The 19,819-nt window shown below is 46.7% G+C and overlaps 1 protein-coding gene and 1 non-coding gene across 4 annotated transcripts in view; both read right to left on the minus strand.

The window, feature by feature from the left end:
* The window catches only part of LOC144486727 (neprilysin-like), a 215,739-nt gene extending 197,568 nt beyond the window's left edge, over positions 1–18,171 (minus strand). For 2 of the 3 annotated variants that reach the window (XR_013496332.1, XM_078204757.1), the window contains exons 1-3: positions 17,631–18,171; positions 13,390–13,561; positions 1,678–1,743 (exon numbers count right to left, since the gene is read on the minus strand). Coding sequence is in view for 2 of the 3 variants with exons in the window: in XM_078204757.1 (XP_078060883.1) it covers positions 1,678–1,743; positions 13,390–13,561; positions 17,631–17,681 (289 nt within the window). In the remaining variant the exon portion in view is untranslated. The remainder of the gene's footprint in view (positions 1–1,677; positions 1,744–13,389; positions 13,562–17,630) is intronic. The other variant, XM_078204768.1, reaches the window with a different exon arrangement.
* LOC144491964 (U6 spliceosomal RNA) lies at positions 6,913–7,019 on the minus strand. The gene has a single exon (XR_013497533.1). It is a non-coding gene; the product is annotated as a U6 spliceosomal RNA (small nuclear RNA).
* Positions 18,172–19,819: the final 1,648 nt, after the last annotated feature.

Below are 19,819 nucleotides of genomic sequence, written 5' to 3' on the forward strand. Positions count from 1 at the left end.
ATCCAACATGTCAATCCCACAGCACATCACCTTCCCAAGCCAATTGGAAAATGAACAGACCCTTAAACACCCAACTGGAGGATTCCTGTCCCCTCCCAATCATATATTAGTTAATAAATGAATGTTCGAAGAAAGGGAAGAAAGCACACCATTTTCTACAGCCTCTAAAGTTTTTCTCTGGGATTTTGTTTGAGACAGTGCCCAGGAAATTATTCTTCAATTTTTGGAGACCATCCTGGAGCTTTGGCAAACCTAGAGAGGGCTCAACAGCTGCTGCCAGTGGTGCAAAGTGCTTACATTGGCTTAGACATTCAAATCCAAATTCTCCAGATGAATGGTCATTGTTCTATATATCCCAAAGGGCCTGTGTACTTTTCAGCAGATTATAAAGAAGGCAACTGGTATGCTGGCCTTCATTGCGAGAGGTTTTGAGTACACAAAATGGGATGTGTTGTTGCAATTATACAGGGTCTTGGTGAGTCCACATATAGAATATTGTGTGCAGTTTTGGTCTCCTTTTCCAAGGAAGGATGTTCTTGCTCTCGAGGGAATGCAACAAAGTTTTACCAGGCTGATTCTGGGGATGGCTGGACTGATGTATGAGGAGAGATTGACTAGGTTTGGATTGTTTTCACTGGAATTCAGACGAATGAGGGGGGATCTCACAGAGTCCAGATTGTAATTTTGCTAAGTTCCCTCCAGTTTATCAACAATTTGAATGCCAGAAGTGTGTGTTCAATCTTGCTTCCATCCCACACACAGTGTGACTGATGTGATGATGACAGAAACTATTTTGTTGTTGCTAAGTAAAAACTCTGCAGCAAAGGGGTACCAGACACAAGGGCAGAAATGGGGGAGAACAATGTAAATGGATTTAACTATGTTATATATAAGATACTGAATTTTGAGAAAAGAGTGGCGCGTACATCAATAAACTCTAATGGGAAATGGATTCATGCTTGACCAAAAAAAATGGGAACTGAGGAACTGAGAGGTCGAGCAAATGCGCCAAAAGAATAATGTGCAATTCAGCAAGAAAACAGCAAAGAGTTACTGAAGATTCCTGTACCCCTTACTAAACCTATAGTACCAAATAGACCAGTGAAATGGGGAGACACTTGGTCAATGAAAATAAACAGACAAGTGTGAAGTGATGCATTTTTCTGAAGAACAAGGAAGTAATATTGGCTAAATGTTTTTTTTAAAATGTTTATTTATTAGAGAATTTAGCATGGCCATTGTACCTAACCAGCATGTCTTTTGGATTGTGGGAGGAAACCAGAGCATCTGGAGGAAACCCACGCAGAAATGGGGAGAACATGCAGACTTCACACAGACAGTGATCCATGACAGGAATTGAACCCAAGTCCCCGGTGCTGCAAGGCAGCAGTGCTAACCACTGTGCCACCGTGCCACCCAGTAATGGTACAATTATAAAAGGGGTGCAGGAAAAACCTGGAGATTTGTGTACATGAGTATTTAAAGATGTCAAGACAAGTTGAGAAGGCTGTTTAAAAAGGATATGAGACCCTTGTTTCATTCATAGGGTCATAAGAGTACAAAAGCAAGGGAGTCAGCTAAACCTTGATAAGACGCTGGTGAGATTGGTGGTCAGTTATGAACACCACACTTCAGGAAGGATGTTAAGATCTTGGAACAAATGAAACAGAAGTTTACCTGAATGGGACCAGGAATGAGGGACTTCAGTTCTATGAAGGGGCAAGAGATTGTAGGGTTGTTCTCCTTAGAAGAGAGAAGGTTAAGAAGAGATTTGATACAAGTGTTTGAAATCATGAAGAGTTCTGACAGTCTAAGAACGTAGATACTATTTTCAGCAGCAGAGGGTTGGTAACCAGAAGATACAGATTTAAGATGATAGGCAAAAGAATCAGAAGCAAATACATTTATTTTTATGATGTGGAGATGCCGGCGTTGGACTGGAGTGGGCATGGTAAGAAGTCTCACAACACCATGTTAAAGTCCAACAGGTTTATTTGGTGGCACGAGCTTTCGGAGCGCTGCTCCTTCATCAGGTGAGTGACTTCATTGCAGTAACTTGTGACTCACCCGATGAAGGAGCAGCACTCCGAAAGCTCGTGCTGCCAAATAAACCTGCTGGACTTTAATTTGGTGTTGTGAGACTTCTTACTATACATTTTTTTACACAGTGAGTATTTGTGACCTGAAAAATACACTGTCTTAAAGGCTTGTAGAATTGATTCGATAATAACACCGATTTGCATTTTCTATTGTACCTTTCCCAATCTCGAGAGATTTCAAAGTGCTGTTCAGTCAGTGAGACACTAATTGGGAGTGTAGTCGCTGCTGTGATGTCAGAAAGGTGCCAGTGGATTTGCGTGTAGTAATGCTCCCACAAACAGCAATATGATAACAGATAATCTGTTTTCTACGACATTTGTCAAGATACTGGGGAACACTCCCATGGTCTTTTGTTTCAAAATAATTCAGTGTCACCTTTTATCTTCATCTGAGAGGGTGGATGTGATCTCAGTTTCATGTCATATCATTTGAAAAATATGACAGAATTCCGTCATGTAATAAAAACAGAAAGCGGACTCAACTTGCAGTTCAAAAACTTCTGACCATGAACTCTGTCTTCCATTTTGCATTTTTCTCCCAGTGCCAGTCTGTCTCTTGTTCTCATGTTTTTGCTTCACAGCAGCACTGACCTTTATTTTGCTATTAACACATCCTGCTATTTTGCTTTCAGACAATGCTAACCTTTATTCTGCTGTTAACACCAACTCTGAACCAATGTTTTTTACCACTATCATTTCCACTTTCTTTGCAGATTGTTCTGTGACATCTTTGAAATTTAATTTCCGTCACCCTCTGACCTATTCCTGACCTTATCTTTTTGCTCCCTCTGACCCTCCTCCTATCTTTTTCAACAGCATTAAACCCATTTCATCTCTGTCTCTCTTCAGATCCAAAGAAGAGGCATATTGGACTTAACATAGAACATAGAAAGCCACAGCACAAACAGGCCCTTCGGCCCACAAGTTGCGCCGATCACATCCCCACCTCTAGGCCTATCTATAGCCCTCAATCCCATTAAATCCCATGTACTCATCCAGAAGTCTCTTAAAAGACCCCAACGAGTTTGCCTCCACCACCACCGACGTCAGCCGATTCCACTCACCCACCACCCTCTGAGTGAAAAACTTACCCCTGACATCTCCTCTGTACCTACCCCCCAGCACCTTAAACCTGTGTCCTCTCGTAGCAACCATTTCAGCCCTTGGAAATAGCCTCTGAGAGTCTACCCTATCCAGACCTCTCAACATCTTGTAAACCTCTATCAGGTCACCTCTCATCCTTCGTCTCTCCAGGGAGAAGAGACCAAGCTCCCTCAACCTATCCTCATAAGGCATGCCCCCCAATCCAGGCAACATCCTTGTAAATCTCCTCTGCACCCTTTCAATGGCTTCAACATCTTTCCTGTAATGAGGTGACCAGAACTGCGCGCAGTACTCCAAGTGGGGTCTAACCAGGGTCCTATAAAGCTGCAGCATTATCTCCCGACTCCTAAACTCAATCCCTCGATTAATGAAGGCCAGTACGCCGTATGCCTTCTTGACCGCATCCTCCACCTGCGAGGCCGATTTAAGAGTCCTATGGACCCGGACCCCAAGGTCCTTCTGATCCTCTACACTGCTAAGAATGGTACCCTTCATATTATACTGCTGCTTCATCCCATTGGATCTGCCAAAATGGATCACCACACACTTATCTGGGTTGAAGTCCATCTGCCACTTCTCCGCCCAGTCTTGCATTCTATCTATGTCTCGCTGCAACTTCTGACATCCCTCCAAACTATCCACAACACCACCTACCTTGGTGTCGTCAGCAAACTTACCAACCCATCCCTCCACTTCCTCATCCAGGTCATTTATGAAAATGACAAACAGCAAGGGTCCCAGAACAGATCCCTGGGGCACTCCACTGGTCACTGACCTCCATGCAGAGAAAGACCCCTCCACAGCCACTCTCTGCCTTCTGCAGGCAAGCCAGTTCTGGATCCACAAGGCAACAGCCCCTTGGATCCCATGCCCTCTCACTTTCTCAAGAAGTCTTGCATGGGGGACCTTATCGAACGCCTTGCTGAAGTCCATATAGACCACATCCACCGCTCTTCCTTCGTCAATGTGTTTGGTCACATTTTCAAAGAACTCAACCAGGCTCGTAAGGCACGACCTGCCCTTGACAAAGCCGTGCTGACTACTTTTGATCATACTAAACTTCTCTAGATGATCATAAATCCTGTCTCTCAGGATCCTCTCCATCAACTTACCAACCACTGAGGTTAGACTCACCGGTCGGTAGTTTCCCGGGCTGTCCCTGTTCCCTTTCTTGAATATAGGGACCACATCTGCAATCCTCCAATCCTCCGGAACCTCTCCCGTCTCCATCGACGATGCAAAGATCATCGCCAAAGGCTCCGCAATCTCCTCCCTCGCCTCCCACAGTAACCTGGGGTACATCCCATCCGGTCCCGGCGACTTACCAACCTTGATGCCATTCAATAGTTCCAACACATCCTCTTTCTTTATGTCCACATGCTCGATCCTTTCTGTCCACCGCAAACCAGCAGTACAACCACCCAGATCCCTTTCCATCGTGAATACCGAGGTAAAGTATTCATTAAGCAGCTCCGCCATTTCTAACAGTTCCGCACAAACTTTTCCCCCTTCACCTTTTAAGGGTCCTATGCCTTCACATCTCATCCTTTTACTCTTGACATATTTGTAGAAAGCCTTGGGATTCTCCTTAATCTTACCCGCCAAGGCCTTCTCATGACCCCTTCTCGCTCTCCTAATTTCCTTCTTAAGCTCCTTCCTACATCCCGTATACTCCTCTAAATCCTTAACACCTCCTAGCTCTCTGAACCTTCTGTACGCCTCTCTTTTCTTATTCACCAGGTTCATCACAACCTTCGTGCACCACGGTTCCCGTACCCTACCAACACCCCCCTGTCTCATCGGAACGTTGTCATGCAGAGCTCCAGACAAACATTCCTTGAAAATCCTCCACTTTCCTTCGGTACTTTTCCCCAAGAATGCCTCCTTCCAATTTACCCGTCTAATTTCCTCCCTGATGACACTGTATTTCCCTTTACTCCAGAGAAACACTTTCCTAGCCTGCGTGATCCTATCTCTTTCCAATGCTATCGTGAAGGAGATAGAATTATGATCGCTATCCCCAAGATGCTCACCCACCGAGAGATCCTCCACCTGTCCAGGTTCATTAGCCAGCACCAGATCAAGTACAGCCTCTCCTCTAGTAGGCTTATCCACTTGAAACATTAACTCTGTTTCTCCCTCCAGAAATGCTGCCAGACTTGCTGAGTTTTTCCCAACACTTTCTGTTATTATTCCAGATCTCCAGCATCCATTGAGTTCTATTTTCACATTAGTACAGAATTCACTCAGTTCTGCACTGGTGCATTAGCTTTGATTCCTGTGCTAAAGTCTTCAAGTCGGACTTGAACCCCTCACAGCACCAGGGACCTGGTTCGATTCCCAGCTTGGGTCACTGTCTGTGTGGAGTCTGTGCCTTCTCCCCATGTCTGCGTGAGTTTCTTCCGGATGCTCCGGTTTCCTCCCACAATCAGAAAGATGTGCTGGTTAGGTGCATTGCCATGCTAAGTTCTCCCTTGGTATATCTGAACAGGTGCTGGAGTGTGGCAACTAGGGGATTTTCACAGTAACTTCAATGCAGTAACTTGTGACACTAGCAAATAAAGCAAAGTCAAAAACCCACAACAGCATGATTTAGCAGCAAGAGTGTTACTAATTTAGCCTCAGAAAGTGGGGCTATAGATTTTAAATTGTTTCAGTGACAGGAAGTGCAGGGTTGCGGTATGTGCATGTTTTTCAGCCTGGGAGGTGGTTTGTAATGATGTTCCCCAAGGGTCAGTTTTAGTCCATTTCTCTTCCATAATTTCTGTAAGTGACCTAGACCCCAGTGTAAAGAGCAGCATTATAAACTATGTAAATGATACACAACTTGGCAATGTTATAGATGGTAATTGGGCCAACTTTCAGAATTAAGTCGTTAAAATGGTGAACTCTAGAAGCATGGCAGATGGAGTTCAAAACAGAAAAGTGTGAAGTGATGCACTTTGGAAGGACTAATATGCAAAGGCAATATACTACAAATGGCACAATTCTGATAAGTGTAGATGAGCAGTGACCCTGGTATCCATACAGACAAAACCTTAAAGGCGGCAGGGCAAGTTTATATGATGGTTACAAGATATGAGTTATTTTACAAAGAAAGACACAGAATATAACAACAAAGACGTCATGGTCGCTCTTTATAAATCACTAGTTAGTGAGACATATCTGGGCACTATAGGACTACTGGAAAGGTCTCAGAACGTGTGAAAATGGGATTTTTCAGGATCTTGCAAGGGCTGAAGAACTAAGGAAATATTGAAAAATTTAGGACTGTTCTCCTTGGGATAACCCTATCGCGCTTTTCAAGATGAGAGGTTTCCATAGGTTTCCCTGCAGTGCAGAAGGAGGCCAGTCGGCCCATCAAGCCTGCACCAACAGTAATCCCACCCAGGTTCCGATCCCTGTATTTACTCTGTGAATCCCCCTGATACTAAGGGGCAATTTAGCATCCCAATCAACCTAACCCGCACATCTTTAGACTGTGGAAGGAAACCGTAGCACCCGGAAGAAACCCACACAGACACGGGGAGAGTACACAAACTCCACACAGTGACCCAAGGCCAGAATTGAATCCAGGTCCCTGGTGCCGTGAAGCAGCAGTGCTAACAATTGTGGCACCGTGCCACCAATAAATTTCCATTCCCTGACTGGGAATTGAACCTGGGCTGTGTGGTGAGAGCGCCGAATCCTAACCATTGGATCACCAGGGAAGAATGTGGAACACTTCACGAATTTGCATGTCATCCTTATGCAGGAGCCATGCTAATCTTCTCTGTATCATTCCAATTTTAGTACATGTGCTACCGAAGCAAGCACAAGATGTTACAAAGGGGGCACCTGGATTTGAACCGGGGACCTCTGGATTTGCAGTTAAATGCTCTGCCACTGAGTTATACCCCCTTCCCCAGATTTTGATGGAACAGATGGAGAGAGACTGTTCCTTCTGGTAATTGGGTCAAAACAAAAGGTCACAGACTTAAAATAATTGGCAAAAGCTCTAGGGAATTTTTGGGAGCAGGAACACTGTATCTCAAAAGGGGACAGCGCTGATTCCACAAAATATTGGAAGGGATTTGGCCAAGTACTCGAGGATGCAGAAATCCAAGAGTTACTAGGGGGAGATGCTGGAATAGTGGCAATGTGACTGGACTAGTAATCCAGAAGTCCAGGCAAATTCTCAGGTTCAAATTTAAATTCGATAAATAAATCTGGAACTGGTGAATGGTCAACTGTTGGTTAAAAAAAGCTAATGTCCTTTCGGGAAGGAAAAGCTTTAAAGTTTATTCATTAGTCACAAGTAGGCTCACATTCACACTGTAATGAAGTTACTGTGAAAATCCCCTAACCGCCACACTCCAGCGGCTGTTCACACTCCATTGTGTGAGGGAGAATTTAGCCTGGCCAATTGACCTAACTTGCACATCTTTATTCTGTGGCAGGAAACCGGAGCACCCGGAGGAAACCCACGCAGACACGGGGGAGAACGTGCAAACTCCACACAGACAGTGGCCCACGCCAGGAATCGAACCCGGGTCCCTGGCACTGTGAGGCACAGTAAGAAGTCTCACAACACCAGGTTTAAGTCCAACAGATTTATTTGGTAGCACAAGCCACAAGCTTTCAGAGCGCTGCTCCTTTCAGAGCAGCAGTGTTAACCACTGTGCCACCGTGCCGCCCACTGAAATCTGCCATCCTTACCCAGTCTGGCCCAAGTATGACTCCAGACCCACAGCAATAAGGTTGACTCACAACTGCCCTCTTGGCCTCGCAAGTCGCTCAGCTCAAAGGCAATTATGAATGGGCAACAAATGCTAGCAATCATCATGTTAGACTTTTCTTCCCAGGGTAGAAATGTCAATTACCAGGTGACATAGGTTTAAGGTAAAAGGGGGAAAGTTTAAAGGAGATGTGAGAGACAAGTTCTTTACACGGGGGGTAATAAGTGCCTGGAATGCGCTGCCGGAGGAGGTAGTAGAAGCAGATACAATAGCAATGTTTAAGAGGCATCTTGACAGATACATGAATAGGCAGGGAATAGAGGAATATGAACAGTTTAGAAAATCATCATGTGTTCGCACAGGCTTGGTGGGTTGAAGGGCCAGCTCTTGTGCTGTTTTTCATTTTAGTTACAGGTTTTATTGAATTCAAATTTCAGCATCTGCTCTGGTAGGGATTGAACCCAGGTCCCCAGAGGATTAACCCGGGGTGGGGGGTCTGTGGATTATCAGTTCAGTGACAATACCACCACTGCAATTGCCGCTACCTCACCTGATAGAATTGACTGGATTGCTCCACAGAGAGGGCTTGCTGGAAAGAATGGCCTCCTTCTGTAACAACTCTACTTGAACTGTGCATATAAAATGTGCTAACACTTTGTTACAGCTACTAATGGATTTTATATGAGTATAAAACACATTTATTAATACTCAGTTCAGCCACGGTGTAACTAGACCAGCAATCATCTCGAGTGAGCTCTGCCATTCATCTTAACACTTATGAAAGGTTTATAAAGTGATGATTTAAGAATGCTTGTGGAGTTACGAGTCAATTACCGACTTGGAAGTTCTGACGGGGGGTGGGGGGTGGGTCTGTGCTAATTCAGGCACCAGCAAGTCTGTGAGGTGTAAGGTTACAAAGCACTTTCTGATGGTGATGTATACTGGGGGGGGGGGGGGGGGAGGGGATGGGGGCATTCATTGTAGCTCTCCCTCAGTGCATGCAAGACTTCCTGCATCATGAATTCTCCCCATCCCATCTACAATCCCGAGTTTTCCCTGTCTAAATCCGCTAACCGATAGGCCAATTTTAACTGGCGGTGGGGGGAGTCTAAAACTAGAGGGCATAGGTTCAAGGTGAGAGGAGAAAGATACGAAAGGGTCCAGAGGGGCAATTTTTTCACAGAGGCTGGTGAGTGTCTGGAACAAGCTGCCAAGTAGTAGATATGGGTACAATTTTGTCTTTTAAAAAGCATTTAGAAAGTTACATGGGTACGATGGGTATAGAGGGATATGGGCCAAATGTGGGCAATTGGACTAGCTTAGGGGTTTTAAAAAAAGGGTGGCATGGACAAGTTGGACCGAAGGGCCTGTTTCGATGCTGTAAACCTCCATGACTCTATGACTCTATAAGTGGATACCAAGTATTATTTTATTTATTTGAGTCCAAGTAGGCTGACATTAACACTACAATGAAGTTACTGTGAAACTCCCCTAGTCGCCACACTCTGGCGCCTGTTCGGGTACACTGAGGGAGAATTTAGCATGGCCAGTGCACCTAACCAGCACGTCTTTCGGACTGTGGAAGGAAACCAGAGCACCCGGGCAGCACGGTAGCACAGTGGTTAGCACTGCTGCTTCACAGCTCCAGGGACCTGGGTTCAATTTCCGGCTTGGGTCACTGCCTGTGTGGAGTTTGCACATTCTCCTCGTGTCTGCGTGGGTTTCCTCCGGGTGCTCCGGTTTCCTCCCACAGTACAAAGATGTGAGGGTTAGATTGATTGGCCATGCTAAAAATTGCCCCTTAGAGTCCTGAGATGTGTAGGTTAGAGGGATTAGCGGGTAAATATGTAGGGATATGATGGGCGGCACGGTAGCACAGTGGTTAGCACTGCTGCTTCACAGCTCCAGGGACCTGGGTTCAATTTCCGGCTTGGGTCACTGTCTGTGTGGAGTTTGCACATTCTCCTCGTGTCTGCGTGGGTTTCCTCCGGGTGCTCCGGTTTCCTCCCACAGTCCAAAGATGTGAGGGTTAGATTGATTGGCCATGCTAAAAATTGCCCCTTAGAGTCCTGAGATGTGTAGGTTAGAGGGATTAGCGGGTAAATATGTAGGGATATGATGGGCGGCACGGTAGCACAGTGGTTAGCACTGCTGCTTCACAGCTCCAGGGACCTGGGTTTGAATCCCGGCTTGGGTCGCTGTCTGTGTGGAGTTTGCACGTTCTCCCTGTGTCTGCGTGGGTTTGCTCCGGTTTCCTCCCACAGTCCAAAGATGTGCGGGCTAGGTTGATTGGCCATTCTAAATTGCCCCTTAGTGTCCTGGGATGCATAGGTTAGAGGGGTTAGTGGGTGAAATATGTAGGGATATGTGGATAGGGCCTGGGTGGGATTGTGGTTGGTGCAGCCTCGATGGGCCGAATGGCCTCCTTCTGCACTGTCGGATTCTATGATTCACCCAGAGGAAACTCACGCAGACACGGGGAAAATGTGCAGACTCTGCAAAGACAGTGACCCAAGACGGGAATCCAATCTAGGTCTCTGGCAATGTGAGACAGCAGTGCTAACCACCCATGCCGTGAGTTACAGCTTGTGTGATGGTGTCCCTCTCTCCCTTCCAGAGACTCCCCGGACACTAAGATAAAGGCAACCCTGAGATAAAGCTCTGACGAAGGGTCATCCAGAGTCAAAACGTTGGCTCTATTCTCTCTCCACAGATGCTGTCAGACCTGCTGAGTTTCTCCAGCATTTTCTGTTTTTTTTTCTGACTCCCCTAACCCTGTTGCTGTAAATCACAGGGAATCTCGCAAGGCTCCAACCTTTCATTACCAACCCACTCCCTCATCTACCATTCGTTATAACAGGGCTCGAAAATTGTTGAAAGTCTTGGCGAGAAATGAAGGGCTTGTGAAAAATCACTCAGAGGGTGATGGGAATAAAGAACAAAGAACAATACAGCACAGGAACAGGCCCTTCGGCCCTCCAAGCCCACGCCGCTCCCTGGTCCAAACTAGACCATTCTTTTGTATCCCTCCATTCCCACTCCATTCATGTGGCTATCTAGATAAGTTTTAAATGTTCCCAGTGTGTCCGCCTCCACCACCTTGCCCGGCAGTGCATTCCAAGCCACCACCACCCTCTGTGTAAAATACATCCTTCTGATATCCGTGTTAAACCTCCCCTCCCCTCACCTTGAACCTATGACCCCTCGTGAACGTCACCACCAATCTGGGAAAAAGCTTCCCACCGTTCACTCTATCTATGCCTTTCATAATTTTATACACCTCTATTAGGTCAGCCCTCATCCTCCGTCTTTCCAGTGAGAACAACCCCAGTTTACCCAATCTCTCCTCATAACTAAGCCCTTCCATACCAGGCAACATCCTGGTAAACTTCCTCTGCACTCTCTCTAAAGCCTCCACGTCCTTCTGGTAGTGTGGCGACCAGAACTGGGCGCAGTATTCCAAATGTGGCTGAACCAACGTTCTATACAACTGCAACATCAGACCCCAACTTTTATACTCTATGCCCCGTCCTATAAAGGCAAGCATGCCATATGCCTTATTCACTACCTTCTCCACCTGTGATGTCACCTTCAAGGATCTGTGGACTTGCACACCCAGGTCCCTCTGCGTACCTACACCCTTTATGGTTCTGCCATTTATCGTATAGCTCCCCCCTACGTTAGTTCTACCAAAATGCATCACTTCGCATTTATCTGGATTGAACTCCATCTGCCATTTCTTTGCCCAAGTTTCCAGCCTATCCATATCCTTCTGTAGCCTCTGACAATGTTCCTCACTATCTGCAAATCCAGCCATTTTCGTGTTGTATCTGGAACTCAGTGCCCAAAAGGGTGGTAGAGGTGGGGGCCCTCACAACACTTAAGAAGCATTTAGATCTGTAAGCTCAGACCCAAGATGGGGTGCAATGCCTTGTCTTATCAGACCTTGGATCTTGAATAGAGCAGTACGGAGTTTTCCTGCCCACCACAGGAATTGTAGCGGGCGGGAGGCGGACTGTGCAAAGATCGTTTGACCTCGGGTGGGATTTTGTGGTTTTGGGCGCGTGCAGCCAGAAAATCCCGCCCTTTGTTTCAATTAGGAAGAGTCATCCAGACTCGAAACATTGGCTCTATTCTCTGTTCTTGTTTCAGATTCATAGAATAATAGAATCCCTACAGTACAGAACGAGGCCATTTGGCCCATCGAGCTTGCACTGACAACAATCCCATCCGATCCCACATATTTACCCTGCTAATAAGGGGACATTGGTTTAAGGTGCATGGGGAAAAGTTTAGAGGAGATGTGCGAGGCAAGGTTTTTAGTCAGAGGGTAGTGAATGTCTGGAACGCGCTGCCCAGGGAGGCGGTGGGCGCAGGTACGATAGTGGCATTTAAGGGGCAACTAGATGAATACATGAATAGGATGAGAATGGAAGGATACGGACTCTGTAAGTGCATTCGGTTTTAGTTTAGGCAGGCATCATGATCGGCGCAGGCTTGGAGGGCCGAAGGGCCTGTTCCTGTGCTGTAGATTTCTTTGTTCTGATCCCCCCGAAACTATGGTAAATTTACCACGGCCAAACAACCTAACCCGCACATTTTTGGACTGTGGGAGGAAACCGGAGTATCTGGAGGAAACCCACGCAGACACGGGGAGAACGAGCAAACTCCACACCGACAGTGACGCAAGCCGGGAATTGAACCTGGGTCCCTGGCACTGTGAGGTAGCAGTGCTAACCACTGTGCCACCGTGCCATCTTGTTTGTTTCAATCTTGTTTGTTTCTCTTGGGGGTGGGAGATGGGGGATCATGAATTTGAATTTGGTTTTGGGAGCAAACAAGGATTGGATTCAGGTTTGCCCGGTCCTCTCTGAGCATTGGCTTTGTAACTTCAAGGTCGGAGTGAAAAAGAAAAAGAATACTTGAGATGCCATACAATGCAAGGCTGTGGACCAAGTGCTCGGAAATGGGGTTAGAATAGATAGGTGCTTGATGGTCTGAGCAGACACGATGGACCGAAAGGCCTGTTTTTGTGCCGTATGACTCTATTCTATGACTCTATTGGGTGGCATGGTGGCACAGTGGTTCGCACTGCTGCCTCACAGCGCCAGGGACCCGGGTTCAATTCCGACCTCAGGTTACTGTCTGTGTGGAGTTTGCACATTCTCCCCGTGTCTGTCTGGGTTTCCTTCGGGTGCTCCGGTTTTCTCCAACAGTCCAAAGATGTGCGGATTAGGTTGATTGGCCATGCTAAATTGCCCCTTAATGTCAGGGGGATTAGGAGGTTAAATATGTAGGGATATGGGAATAAAGCATGGGTGGGATTGTGGTCGGTGCAGACTGGATGGGCCGAATGGCCTCCTTCTGCACTGTAGGGATTCTATGATTCTATACACACACACACACACAAAGGAGACACACAACACAGACGAGCAATGCACCCATTATATGTTGCCTGCTGTACTCACCCTTGCGTGTTGCGTACAAGGCGATCAAAGCGATGACTACGATGATGAGTAAGAGTACAATGGTAGCCAATCCAATCTCCAGTGAGGTCCAGGATTTACACGACTTCTTCGATTTTGGTGGGTTCCTTTCAACTATATCCATTTGGCTTTCAGACTTGCCCATAACAACAACCTGAGACCGAGAACAGTGATGTTAAATCCATGTTAAAAGCATCAGCCCGCGACCCGGCGTGTTCAATCCTACCCGCCCGCCACCAAGTGTCCACATGAATGATTATATACAAAGTCATTCCAAACCAGTGCACTGAAGTTTGCAGATAATCACAGCGTCAGTATAATTGAAAGAAAATGTACAATGTGCCAAGTTTAGAACGACCAGTATTTATCTGGGTGGCGTTAATAGCAGCCTAAACTCATTGCGGATTCCTGCTGAGATTAGAAGGAATTGCTAGCAAATATTCGCATTTCTAGAGGAACTTTTCAATTAATTTTCTTGCATTGAGGAAAGTGAATACTTTGTCTCGTCATTACTTCAACGCAACTAATAGCGGCATAAAGTGCAATTTTAGCCCCAAAGTACCCTAAAAGATTGTAAATTAAATGGGGAAAAACATTCGATCTCGAATTTAACGCCTGGACTGAATATACAAGGTGACTGATTTGTACACTATAAACATTAATCTAATAGAATGACACCGAATCCCCCTGCGATCAATCGGGGAATAAATTGGGCCCAATGGGTCCGGGTTAAATAAATCCGGGAAATATTTTGCAGCAAACTTTAGTCTGTAAAGTGCAGGGACGGGAAAGAGATGTTAACTGTACTCACACCGCACACAGAATGAGCCGAGAAGGGGGAGTGCACCGAGTTAAGAGCGGAGAAAGACAAGATATATGGACCTGGTGTAATTATCCAGCCCCGGAACAGAGGCAGCATAAAACCAATAGTCATTAGGTTTATCTATATTGTATATAGATATATATATTTATGTGCGTGTTGGTGCACTTAGATGGGGGTTAAAGATCAGTGTTGGCGCCCATGTGTACCCCGATCAGTATTTTGGCATTGAACAAGGATACATGACTTGTTCCCCCATTCTGAGGAATCTACAACAAGAGGGGACACGGGGGTGGGGGTCCCACATTTACAACTGAGTGCTTGAGGAGAAATATCTCCACTCAGGAAGGTCCTGAATGTTTAAAATTCTCTACCTTCCCCCCACCACCCCAACTGCTGGATGGGTGTAATGTTGAGATGTTTTGTTTCGCTCTCTCGTGCAAGCGAGGGATATTGGGGAACAGGTGGGAAGTGGAGCTGGGGGATTGGGGGGGGGGGGGGCAGAAGATCAGCCTTAATGGTATAGAATGGCGGAGAAGACTCGAGGGACCGAATACTCGCTATTTTTCATGTTCTTAGGTACACTGCACCTGTAACAGAAGGTGTCAGTTTAACTAACCATGGAAAACAAGTTTGATCGTGAGGGTGAAATCACGGGACCATATTGAGGATTGTGAGAAAATCCGTGGGGGATTGTGGGGTAGGGGGAGGGGTAGTGCGTGTGGGGTAGTAAGTGGAGGGGGGTGACATATTTAAAATACTGGTCACACACACACACCCACATGCAGAAGAAATCGCGTTGACATCATTAAAAGCATATTTCCGACTCAAGAACAGCTTCTTCCCATCAGACTTTTGAATGGACCTACTTCGCATTAAGTTGATCTTTCTCTACACCCTAGCTGTGACTGTAACACTACAGTGCTACAGTACACTGCACTCCTTTCCTTCTCCCCTATGTATTCTATGAACGGTATGCTTTGTCTGTTTAGCGCGCTAAGAAACAATGCTTTTCATTGCATTCTACTACATGTGACAATAATAAATCAATTTTTTTTAAAAATGAAATCATTTATTCGGAGAGGAAAGGAAATTAATGAAGTGATACTGCTTTGTTTCACTGGATCTTTCATTTACCGGACCCTGTGCGAAATCGGCAGAAATAACATTTGAAAGCGTCTTGTGACAGAATTCTGATTATGCGACGGGTCTCTCAGTGTCCCCCGGTTTCTGCATACACCCAGACTGGTTTCCAATCCAGGAAATTCACTAGAAATTGACATTTCTGCGCGCATAGTCGCCACTATTTGGACAATCCCCCAAATCTACACAGGGTCAGGGTTTTTTTTCAGGTGTATAGAGAAAGAAGAATTACTGTAACAGAATTAACACATTTTATCCCATATATAACAGCATGCCCAGGCAATGAAACAGCGGGGCGCGTCTATTGCAAGTAATACGACAGTGACCGTTTCCTTTTCCAATCTTCCTGGTGGGAATACAAGTTTTAGATTCGGCGAATTGCCTCCTCCGCTCACAACATGAGCAAGAATCACTTGTCAGGGTGCCTTTTAGCGTCAGACTGGCTTTAGGGATCTCCATCCCGACAGAGACGAGGGCACAGAATTGATAAGATGTTTCAGCATCAAAGGAGGGTTACAAAAAAAAGTAAGAATTTTAACAACACCAGGTTAAAGTCCAACAGGTTTATTTGGCATTTGCTACCAAATAAACCTGTTGGACTTTTAACCTGGTGTTGTTAAAACTCTTACTGTGTTTACCCCAGTCCAACGCCGGCATCTCCACATTACAAAAAAAACCCCAGAGATCCGACTCAGATCTTTGAGTAGAAGGAGTCATTACTGAGCACGCCAACAGATCCAGTGGTCCAAATGCCCCCTTGTTCAATTTCACCACATCTGACAGTCAATTTCACATCAATTTCAGAGGCGCACCCAACAAGTTTGAATGGGGGATGAGTGAGACTGGCTTTAGAGGAGATTCTTGTCTCTCTACCGCTCGGGGTGGGGCTGAAGATTATGCTTATTATATTATCTTGCCCTCTCAACAATTTTAAGCCGGGTCATGAGGCCTGCAGTAGTAATTTGCACTTGTGACCCAGCTGCCTGACATTCACTGGCCCGAGGGCGACTTAAGTTTAAAGTTTATCCATTAGTGCCACAAGTAGGCTTACATGAAGTTACTGTGAAAATCCCCTAGTCGCCACACTCCGGCCCCTGTTCGGGTACACTGAAGAAGAATTTAGCATGGTCAATGCCCCCTAACCAGCACATCTTTCGGACTGTGGGAGGAAACCAGAGTACCCGGAGGAAAACCCATGCAGACACGGGGAGAATGTGCAGACTCCACACCAACAGTGACCCAAGGTGGGAATGGAACCCGGGTCATGGAACCATAGAATAGAGTCATAGGATCGTGTGCAGAAGGAGGCCATTTGGTCCATTGAGTCTGCACCAATCACAATCCCACCGAAGCCCCATCCCCGTAACTCCACGTATTTACCCCGCTAATCCCCCTAACCTATGCATCCCATGACACTAAGGGGCAATTTAGCATGGCCGATGAACCTAACCAGCACGTCTTTCGGACTGTGGGAGGAATCCTGAGCACCCGGAGGAAACCCACGCAGACACGGGGAGAACATGCAGACTCCGCACAGACAGTGACCCAAGCCGGGAATGGAACCAGGGTCCCTGGCGCTGTGAGGCAGCAATGCCAACCACTGTGCCACCCTCCACAAGAAGGAAGCGAACTCACCTGCCAACACCGAGGCAAGGAGCAACCCTGAACTGCTCCTCAGAAGAGAACTACACAACAGATCCCCAAACACAACTGCTGTCCTCAACCTCTGATTAACACACACACACAACACTGCCTTCAGTAATCCTGCGGCTAACTATCTATGTAGAGAGGGGTTGTAAATATTGCCGTCTTCTTTTCTAACCAGAGAGGTGCCCGAACACTGGATGTACCGAAGTCAGCTTTGCCCAGGAAACTCGAACCCTGACAGGTAGGATAGGTCACGATGCGACAGGTAAATTCTCGGATTACTGGACCGGGACAATGTTCAGTTGCTGTCACCTCCCTCTTTGCAAATGAACGTGATGTCAATACAACCTGAATACTTGACAAACTGTTACATATTAATTCAAGTCCTTGTCGAGGTGAACGCCTCTCAGACAATACAAGCTGATCACAATGCAATATTCCTTGCACTCAGTTCTAAATAGCGAGAGTGCAACAAGTCTTGCAGCAACGGTTTAATGTTTTAACAAAAGGTCGCGGGTGAGATTTCGGCTACATTATAAATGTGGGTCCCTTTTGTTTAAAAAAAAACAATGTGTAGAACTCTGTTCCCATCAGAGACACAGACACAACTTACCAGGTATCTGTAGTGTAGGTTGTGCCATTGGATCTCACTGGCCAAGCACATAGGCAATAGCAGACATAGTGCTAATATCAGTCCCCCCAAATCCGAAAAAAGAGCGTTGCAGACACCACCATTAAGCCGCGGTCAGCCCCTCTCTCCCTCCTTCCCTCTGTCCCTCCTTCTCCCCCTCTCTCTCCCTCCCTCTCTCTCTCTCGGCCTTTCTATCCTCTGGAATCACAGGCGCGAACTTGCGACCGTCCAGGACTTGTCAACTAGCATTGAATCCCCAACGGTAAGCTGACACTATACTGCCAGCCCGGGCTCATTGCTGAACCTGGTTAATATGATCATGGAATCGTAAGGGAAATGAGGAGGAGAGAGGGAGGGAGGGGGGAGGGAGGGAGAAGGAGGAGGGGGCTCTGTGCCTTCAAGAATCCGACAATGGCACGTAAGTTCCTTCAGAGAGTGCATGACCTGCAGGCTTCAATCGCCTTGATCCGGCTGGCCTGTCTACATCAGCTCAGGTTGTTTGCAAGATGCCGATTCGCAGCCTGAACAGGCAGGCTGGCTGTGTGAGGATAGCAATGCATATACTAACCTCATTTGCATCTGTGCACTCATCCTGTCCCTCCCTCTCTCGCTCCTGTTCATTTGCGAACACACTTCGAGATCATTTCGAGCGAATTCGGTGGTGCAAGGTGCCCGCTGCTTTGCAAATCTTGGCACACGCTTCATGCCACTGATAAAGTCGGAATTTTACATCCAGCCACATTTACCAGCTTTCTGTAACACACACACACACTTTGGCCAAAAGGTCATCTAGACTTCAAACGTTGGCTCCATTCTCTGTCAGACCTGCTGAGGTTTTCCAGCATTTTCTATTTTTGGCTTGACACAAGTCCAATTGGTCCATCAAACCTGCCCCACACTTTGTTGATGGTTTTTTTTATTCATTCGTGGGACATGGGTGTCACTGGCTGGCCAGCATTTATTGCCCATCCCTAGCTGCCCTTGAGAAGGTGGTGGTGAGCTGCCTTCTTGAACCGCTGCAGTCCACGTGCTGTGGGTTTACCCACAATGCCGTTAGGGGGGTAATTCAGGATTTTGACCCAGCGACTGCGAAGGAACAGCCGATATATTTCCAAATCAGGATGGTGAGTGGTTTGGAGGAGAACTTGGAGGTGGTGGTGTTCCCATTTATTTGCTGCCCTTGTCCTTCTAGATGGAAGTGGTTGTGGGTTTGGAAGGTGGCGTCTAAGGATTTTTGGTGAACTGTTGCAGTCCATCTTATTACACCCTGCTGCTACTGAGCGTCAGTGGTGGAGGGAGTGGATGTTTGTAGATGTGGTGCCAATCAAGTGGGCTGCTTTGTCTTAGATGGTGTCAATCTTCTTGAGTGTTGTTGGAACTGCGCTCACCAGGCAAGTGGGGAGTATTCCATCACACTCTTGACTTGGGCTGGGGCATTTTAAACAGACACCTCACCACTCACACCATACCCTCAGTCAGGTCATCCCCTGGAAGATGACAAAAATAAGGGGGAGGGAGAGACTCCAAAAATGTCCCTAGACCACTCCGGGGGGGGTGGGGGGGGGGGGGCCACGTTGAGCATGAGAACATTTACTATGAATCCATTTCCCTTCTCGGCCAAGAATGGGTTCAGCTTCCTAGAATCATAGAATCCTACAGTACAGAAAGAGGCCATTCGGCCCATCGAGACTGCACCAACCACAATCCCACCCAGGTCCTATCTACATATCCCTACATATTTACCCACTAACCCCTCTAACCTATGCATCCTGGGACACTAAGGGGCAATTTAGCATGGCCAATCAACCTAGCCTGCACATCTTTGGACTGTGGGAGGAAACCGGAGCACCCGGAGGAAACCCACGCAGACAAGGGAGAATGTGCAAACTCCACACAGACAGCGACCCGAGCCGGGATTCAAACCCAGGTCCCTGGAGCTGTGAAGCAGCAGTGCTAAGCACTGTGCTACCGTTCCTGTTGAAAGCTGTGAAGTCAGCACCCATCACTGCAGCCAACAAATCATTGCAGAGGATCCCTACACTCTAGGAAGCACCAAAGTTCCAGACAGTTACTACCGTTTGCGTTGTTTAAATACGAAGACGTCTGTTCCTCCCTAATCAGGGAAGATAATGGTCTACTGGTATTATTGCTAGACTATTAATTCAGAAACT

This window comes from Mustelus asterias, chromosome 3 (assembly GCF_964213995.1).
Source record: "Mustelus asterias chromosome 3, sMusAst1.hap1.1, whole genome shotgun sequence".
Lineage (NCBI taxonomy): Eukaryota > Metazoa > Chordata > Chondrichthyes > Carcharhiniformes > Triakidae > Mustelus > Mustelus asterias.